An 8,906-nucleotide genomic window follows, 5' to 3' on the forward strand; every position below is an offset into this window, starting at 1 on the left:
TCTGAGAACAGAAACTGCTGATCTACAAGGATTTTCACACTCGCTACAACCAATGCATGCAGAACAGCATCTCTGACTGCACAATACGTCAAATCTTGAAGCAGATGAGCAACAGCAGTACACACTGCACCAGGTGCCACTCTCTCAGGAAAGTGAGGTTACAGTTTGCGCAGGTCACTAAAACCCAACAATAGAAAAGCAAAGCAAAATAGAAAAAGTCGAGGTGGTGTCAAATGTCAGGACAGCCTACGTGAGAATTTTTGCTGACAATGTCAGTACAGTGCACCTATCTTCTGATAACTACTTCCACCAGGACAACATACCATGTCACAAAAGCTTAAATTGTCTCAAACTGGTTTCTTGAACATGAGAGTGAGTACTGTACTAAAATGGGCAACCAACAAATCTGCAGCAGTGAGTGATGCTATCATGTCACTATGGATCAAAATCTCTGAGGAACGTTTCCAACACTGTTAAATTTATGCCACAAAGCACTAAAGCTACAGTGAGTCCAACCTGGTACTAGCAAGGTGTATCTAGAAAAGTGTCAGGTGAGTGTACATAAGTGTTTAGTTGGTTGGGAATTTTATTGCATGAACAGTATTTTTGGAATTAAGATACTCAGTTTGCAAAGAACAGCTGCCCCATTCCCCTGACAGTTTGGTACTCACTCCTTCATGCTTCAGTGATTTCTATCAAGTGACTCATCTTCTCTTTTTGCCAAAAGATGATGGTTTTTTTTCTAAACACAAATTGGACAAATAAGACCATTAGGTTTACTGCTATATGCGCTCAGTCAAGAAATCAAAAAGCAGTAAGCTCCTGTGTGTTCTCAGTGCTTTCAGTAAATTGCAACTCAAGAATATTTTTATTATTTTAACTTAGTGATGTTGCTGACATCCTGAGGAACTGATATCAAGACAGACGATAAAAGACGATAAAGCGCGGCTGTGTAGAATTACAAAACAGTGATTATATGGTCAACTGAGGATTCCTTGTCAAATCATGAGGTAACAAACAAGGAATGCTGTTCAAAATACTTGATCTCATCATGGAAAAAAAAAATTCACTCAGCATCCACAAAAGTGACATCGATTAAAAGGGTTTAACAGTGTTTTTTTTTTTTTTAATTAAACTGGAAAGATACCTTTTTTAAAACTGAAAAGTGTCATAGTTTGTATTTAGTGATTTAGTTAATAAATTTTTTAATTTTTACTAATTACTAATCTCTGCACTCCACTCAGTTTCACTTCCTTCGTTGGTCAGTTCTTCTTTTCTAATTGTCTGCCTCACCCTTCTAAATATCATGGATGTTGATGCTGTCTTGCCTAACGTTACAAAATTCACATGCTAAGCTCTCTGAAGCCAACAAAGTGTGTGTTTCATTTTGTTGCCATAATCTTGAAAACTAGAACGATCTTCTCAAGGTCAGTCCAAATTTCCTCTATGAAATTTTAGGTGTAAAAAAAGATATCTAATCAGACATTTGCATACAACTGTGTAATAAGTAGCACGTGAAATTTTGAGTAAAGGTATCTCACAAAACATAGTTGCAGCCACATTTGTGCCATTTGAAGAAATTCCCTCTTGACAGCGGGAAGCCACTCAGCTAACAAAGAAATAGTCCCAAACACAGCCCCCTGTGCTTTTATCAAAATCTTTGTGACATAATTCCTCTGGACATCTTGTAAAGTATTTATGCTGTTGAAACGCCAAATGTGTTGTTTACTTACTAAAACACATCAATCTGATTCTTCTATCTGTTATGTTTGAGCCAGGAAAACAAGTCTATGGACAAATAGGACCAAGACGATACTTGAAGAAGAAGATACTTCATATTGTGAGAAAGCACAATCCAGCCACTGGTACTATGAGAACGGGCAAACGTCCAAAAACACGTCCACCATCTCATGGATTACTGCCTGGCTGACAGACATGCCTCAGTATATGAGGCTGGGCACTGGTCTGTCCGATTTGGTGATGTGCAGTACAGGAGCTCCACGGGGGACTTTTCTGTCTCTATTCCTGTTCGCTTGTACACCTCAGGCCTTCAGTACAAGTCAGTGTCACAGCACTTACAGAAATACTTTTAATGTGTTGAAAGAGTAAAAATACCTGAGCATCCACACTGACAACAAACTGGAGTGGAAGAAAAACACACAGGCCGTATATGAGAATAGGATGGGCAGGCTCTATTTCCTAAGGAATTTGATACCCTTCAATGTCTGCAGCAAAATGATGGAGACAGCACTACAGTTGTGGCGAACGGAGTGTATTGCTATGGCTTGCTGGCAAGCAGCGATGGAGCTGGTGACACCATAAGACTGAATAAACTGACTAGGACGGCCTGCTTTGTGATGTTTCTTTTTTCATTTTCTTTATGAAGCTATGGTAGAGAGGAGGTCGCTGAACAAACTGTTATCCATCATGGATAATCCTGAATACCCTCTGCACCACTTAATAGGCAGGCAGAAGCAGTCCTTCCGTCTCTAATAGACTGCCACAAGTACAGGAATAGAAAATCTTTCATACCTCCTCTAATCACTTTCTATAATACAATACTCTGTGTGTCTATTGCTCTATTGCTCCATACCACAGTCTTTTGATTTTACTGAGGGAGTTTGGCTTATGTGGAAGAGCAGTGCAGACAGAGGATCTCCTTGGTAAAGCATGCATTTGAGGGTCACTTATGCTATTGGCTTGAAGTGGGCCTCTAGTGTTGTTAGCGTCCTGCTGATCTTGTACAGTTCCAGGCATTCCAGGATCCACGTGTGGGGCATTGAGTCAAAGGCTTTCTTATAATCAATCCAGGCGGTGCACAGGTGATTAGCCAGTAGTTAGATGGGACTGGTACATATAAGTTTTATTCATAATATTTTTATATACTGCATTACAATGATGCTAAGATTACTAGCATGACTACTATTATCACTACATTTACTATTATTACTGCTATTTTACTATTGTTGGTTAATTGATATTATTATTATACTTATTCAGGTGCTGTGACAAATTAATTGGTTGCTAAGCAGTTTGTAAGTAAACTTAACCATTTAGACCTTCAGGCTGCTTGTTTGCATCTGTTTCCACAAATTATTTTGAATCATGAAAAACAAACTATGTTACATAATGTTTGATAAACTGTGTATAATAAATATATGCCCTTTTTACAGCAGACAGTTTGACTTTTCTTATTAGGAAAACCACAGCACGGGACTCTGAAACCAACGAAGGCAAATGAAATCCAAAATGCTGTAAGCTCCAAGCACTGTACTTGTACTTTAAAATGACTCTGAACTAGTTGTTGTCAATTTTACTCTGCCAGTCAACTGTCCTCTTACAATCTCACGTTGGTATTAGGCACAAAGACTCAAAGTTATATATAAATATCACTGACCGGTGCTGTGAGCAAAGAGAAGTCTGCAAATGGCTTGCTTGAGATGTCAGACAAGGTGAAGCCAGTCATCAAATTACAACAGACTAAATAAAAAATCATTAAGATATGATAAGTTTAAGCAAAAGAAGAAAAGTAAAATTTGGTTAGCAAGCTGCATCCATAAACAGTGTTGGTCAAGTTACTTGAAAAAAGTAATCAGTAACTAATTACTGATTACTTCCCCAGAAAAGTAATCCCGTTACTTTACTGATGACTTATTTTCAAAAGTAATTAATTACTTAGTTACTTAGTCACTTTTTAAAAACACAATTTACAACCTAAATAAGTGATAAAGCGATAGCTCTGTCAGCCCAATTCTACTTTTTCTGCATAATCCATCATACAAAATGTAATCAAATGGAAAAGTCTCTTTTTTTTAAACTTGTTTTATCAGTTTTAATCTTTTAACTTTATGCATCAAGCAAAAATTAAATTATATGCACCATTCTCTGACTTGAAGAAATTTGTTTAATATTTAAACCTATTTTCTGCACATTCCAGCACATAAAATAATTTTTTTTTGTATGTTTACACTCACTTTTTCAAATAGATGCAAGTAAAACACAGCAGAAAATAACTAAAAAGTCAAAGACTAGCGATCCTTTTGCTCTATTTTCACCTGTAAAGCAGGAGCGAGGGTAGGCGGAGGTTTACCCTGGTGCAGGTGTGCCGCAGCGGTCAGTGGAAGAATCCACGAGTTTCTCTGTGAATTTCCCATTACGTCTTTGCGCACTCGGAGCTTGTTTAGGGTTTTTTTCGGTGTAAAAAGAAGTTTTCTTCCCACGCACAACGGACGCTAATGTTTTTGTCACTTTTTATGGAATCAAACTCAAAGTAAGGTCAGTACTTCCACGCTTTAAATGCTGCACGCTCATACTCTCTCCGGCACTCGATATATTATGCATTGTTGATCTGCACACAGCTGTTGTCACGAACGTCGCACTCGCTTACGTCACTGTCATGAGACGCATCTCGCAAAAAAATCAGTGTTTTAGTAACGCAGTAACGCAGCATTCCTACGGGAAAGTAACGGTAATCTAATTACCGTTTTTGCAATAGTAATCCCTTACTTTACTCGTTACTTGAAAAAAGTAATCAGATATAAGTATGGGCAGATACAAGTATGGGCAGTAACGCGTTACCCATCTCTGTCCATAAACCATGGGGGGCACCAGCTACCTATACCTGCTAATTAGTGCTTAGCAACAAACTAATATAACACTAGTATTTCAGTCACCAAAACTGAAGCACAAACATCTACGCAAGTGGCAGAGAGGTCCAGTTCAGTGAGTCCTATTACCCGAGGTAAGGCCTTGAAGACACCAGCTGCCTGCATCCAGACATCTGTCTATCCAAGTGACCGCTTCCCCAACTTCCGAACTATTGGGTTGTTGTTGTTGTTTTTTTAATCATCCCTGCAAACAAAGCAGGCCTGCACATTTTATCAAATATTAATCTTGATCACAATTTTGGCTTCCCACTACTAAATGAATGTGTTTAAACCAGTAACAAAAATGCATGATCCACCAGCACAACACAAATCAAAATAAGTACTGAGTACTAAGTACTCCTAAAAGTCAGCCTGAAGACGAGCCTTCATGTGCCGATCACAGCTATTCCCTGCACTGCGCATTTGAATTTTCCTGAGTATAGTCTGGAGTAACAATACATTAAAAGTCAGATATTCAACAGATAACAGACAAATATCAAACAAAAATCAAACGTCTGACACGGTAGAATGTGAGAAGCTCATCCCTTGAAGGACATCATCATCCGCTGTTTGAAAATACTTTGGATTTAGCGCAAGAGATGCTAACCAAGAAAAAAATCACATACAGAGTGCAGTAGAGTTGTGTTTGCCTGGAAACACACCACAACCTGCAGTACAATGCATGAAGGCCAAGAAAAACAATACAATGTTTCATGGTGATTGCTAAAGTAAATTGCCCAACATCAGCTTAAATATCCATAAAGGCAAGACTGCACAGCACGTAAGCATATCCATTCAGCTCACAGAGATGCACTGAGATTACAACACATTCCCATTCCATTAGGTCAAAGATAAGTGTCCACCAAACATGGGGAGTAAAAAATCTTTCTGAAAAATGGTCACTTAATGGACAAAACACACGTTTTTACCGAAATCTGAGCAGAGGAAACAGAAAGAGATCTCACAGCCTTTCAGTATTTTTCCTATGAGCATCTGTCACGTAGGTGCAATGAAAGAAGTAAAAAATGTTATAATTTGCCTTTAGGAGGTTCACTTAGGTCAGGTAGTTAAACATCTTATTTGATGGCAAAGATTTTTTAACTAAAAAAGTTAAAAAGAGAAAGCAGTAATTTGCATTAAGCTTTGATACAATTTTTTATTTATATTTCATTTTTCTTCTAAGAGATGGGGTGAATTTATGTGAGAAGGAAAAACCAGTTTTATTTTAGTTGAAATATGTGTGCATGACCAGAGTTGAAGGCGATCGTGGCTTTCGAGTTGGCAGTTCGTCTGGTAATCGGAAGGTTTACCAGACGAGGCCGTCCGAGCCTCGGTCGTTGTGTCATTGGACCTACTGGTGGTGGTCAGAGGGCCCGGTGGTGCCAGTGCCTGGCAGCCTGGGGCGCACAGGGCAACTGAGTACAATGTAGCTTGCCATCACCAGTGTGTGAATGGGTGGATGACTGAATGTAGTGTAAAGCACTTTGGGGTCCTTAGGGACTAAGTAAAGCGCTATACAAATACAGGCCATTTAAACATCCAAACTATCCATAGAGGTAATAAATATTAACAATATTAACAACCAAGTTAAATTACTAATTGCCAATTAACCGAATTAACTGAGAGAGTGGCCTGCAGGTATGCTTATCATGGTGTCTCTTTGGTTATTATGTTTTTACATCGCCCATATGATTTGCAAATCTTTCGACATCTTTTAAAAACAGAGCTGGAGTAAGGAGGGAGATTGCTAGTAAGCTTGCAATCATGCTGGCAAAACAGCTTTCAGAAAATGCCCACTTCTACTGGCATTCACACAAACTCTTGTCTTGACATTAAACACAAACCCTTTCGAAGGAGCTGACAGACCAATCAGAAGCACGATCGAGTCAAACTTAAACAGCTGAAACTGTTAAGAAGGGAAGTGAGAATGCGGTAATGAGTGGGAGGATGTATTTCCTGTTTGCATATGTATGCGACTTTGTGTGCACACAGGATGGAAATGCAGAAGGAGGAAAGGAGATGGTGCCTTCAAGATGCAGAATTTGTTCGATATAAACTGTTGCTTTGCTGTTGCCACCTATTAAATTGGCATTTTCTTCCCTGTATCCCTTTGAGAGAGATTAATGTGAGTATAAGAGTAGAGCTGAAGTGTAATCCTGTGAATGCCCGCAGGTTTAATATATTGAATTAAGCTTTCTGGGAAAAATGCCAGCTCAATCCTCTAAGAAGCTGTGCAGCATGTTGACATGAGGATATCTGACTTATCTCCAAGTATATAGTGTGGGCACTTGTGTAGGCTAATTAATAATACACAACATGACTGTAGACAGATGAGCACTGAAATGGCCCCTTTTCTATGCTGTAGCTAAGATTATGTGTATAGTGTCCTGCCTTAGATATAGTGAGGTTTAACTTGGTCGCATTTGTGGTAGTTTGTAATATTTATGGTTTTATGAGTTTTCGGAGTATTATGTACAGACAACGTGACACAATCATTTCTGGAGTAAGAAACACTCCTTTCAGTTTCCTGAGGAGTCAACTCCAGATGTAACCTACCTACCTAATAAAAGCAATTTCACTTCTCTGGCTGCCTTCTCCCCGTCCTCTCGGAGGTTTTTGTCAATCATCTTTGACCTCTCCGCAGCAGCTTTATCCTCGGCGCTCACCGTACAACCCATTGGATCCAAACGCAGGGGCGCACCGACCGCTTGCGCAAAAAAAAGAAAAAAACAATAAGAATCTCAGGGTGCTGATGGTTTCAGTGCGTCGGCCGATGCCAGGAATAACAATGGAACAGCTTTTGCTTCCAGTACTACCTTCTAGAAAAAAACAGCCTCTTCCACTTGCAAACAAAGTCAGCTTATCCACCTGCAAGAAGTCTGTGGTCCCGCTCTTCTGGTCTACAAGAAGCTCATAAGAGAGGCAAATGAATTCAGAACATTTGCTGTTTTGTTTTGTTGTTGTTGGGTTTGTGTTTGTTACACTAAACCTCAGATTTTTATGTGGTCCATGTCGAATCTATCAAATCCCTATGTCTTGCATCCATCCACAGACTGAAATGCCCGTGCTCCCTGCTCCACGGTAGACTGGCTCACTTAGTCCTGGCCTGGTAAGCAGCGCGTCCCTCGGTGGTGGCGACAGTGCTGCAGTCTCTTTCTGTGCGTATTTAGGCTCGCGCGAAAAACCTCTGATAATCGTGTGACAATTGTAAGTTGTCAACCAGTCGCAGCGACGTCACTCGAGCAACTTGTCGCGATAGCCCTGTTAGATCAGGTGAGCTCTCCGCTGTAGCTCGCGTGAGCGAAACCAATTAATGTGCAAACCAGCGAGGCGTGATTTTAGGAGTGTGATGTGCAGACCGCAGTAGGCGCTGTGCCAGCCTCATTCCTCTGCATTTCCCGCGGATGCAGACTCTAGCATGACAAATGAAATGAAGGCCAGCAGTCCGCCCTCTTCTCACTGACCAACTGCGATACGCAGGGGCCCTTCTCTGGTCAAGGATGCACGGAGTGCTGTTAAAATGGCTAATGAGTCTTGTCGTCACATGTTTATGAAATACCTTGGCACCAAATGAGACCGCTAGAATAGCTGACGTGCAGCGCCATCCAATGGACGTACATAGTAATAGAGTTTATCTACTCGTTAAAGACTTAAAGGCATTGCAGCGAATAAACTTTATATAGAAATTACAGATTATGTGTATGGTGCACTCCCTGAGGTTGGACACAAGCTGTTTTCCAAAACAAAACATAAAGAATCAAATTATATCAAAATATAGAATCAAATTATATTACCGCTGAAATAACCAATTACATTAAAAATCTGAATCATAATCAGAAAACATTATTGATCCCTAGGGGAAATTGTGTGGGTTACAGTGCTCCAGTACAAACGGTAACAAAAACAGACAATACAAGAAGTAAGAAATAGCACAATATATACAATATATACATACATATAAGTCACTTACTAATAAATATCTGAATAAGAAAGAAGAGCATGTGCAAAAAGGGTGTAGCTATCACAGTGTATACAGTGTGTTAGGTGGAGGAGTTGTACTGGAAGATGGCCACATGCAGGAATGATTTCCTGTGTCGTTCAGTGGTGCTTTTTGGTAATCTCAGTCTCAGTCTGAACGTGCTCCTGTGGCTAGCCAGCATGCCATGGAGTGGGTGGGAGGAATTATCCAACATTCTCTTTATCTTGGATAACATTTGCCTCTCCGACACCACCTTAAGAGAGTCCAGCTCCATCCCCACA

The 8,906-nt window shown here is 40.0% G+C and overlaps 1 protein-coding gene across 1 annotated transcript in view; it reads right to left on the minus strand.

Moving 5' to 3' along the window:
- Positions 1 to 8,155, minus strand: part of gnai2b (guanine nucleotide binding protein (G protein), alpha inhibiting activity polypeptide 2b) — a 48,069-nt gene extending 39,914 nt beyond the window's left edge. Inside the window, exons 1-2 of the mRNA XM_006783136.2 lie at positions 7,463 to 8,155; positions 7,207 to 7,353 (exon numbers count right to left, since the gene is read on the minus strand). Of these exons, the coding sequence (XP_006783199.2) occupies positions 7,207 to 7,324 (118 nt within the window). The 5' untranslated portion in view covers positions 7,325 to 7,353; positions 7,463 to 8,155. The remainder of the gene's footprint in view (positions 1 to 7,206; positions 7,354 to 7,462) is intronic.
- Between the last annotated feature and the right edge of the window lie 751 nt (positions 8,156 to 8,906).

Source organism: Neolamprologus brichardi, chromosome 5, assembly GCF_056152115.1.
Source record: "Neolamprologus brichardi isolate AB-2024 chromosome 5, ASM5615211v1, whole genome shotgun sequence".
NCBI lineage: Eukaryota > Metazoa > Chordata > Actinopteri > Cichliformes > Cichlidae > Neolamprologus > Neolamprologus brichardi.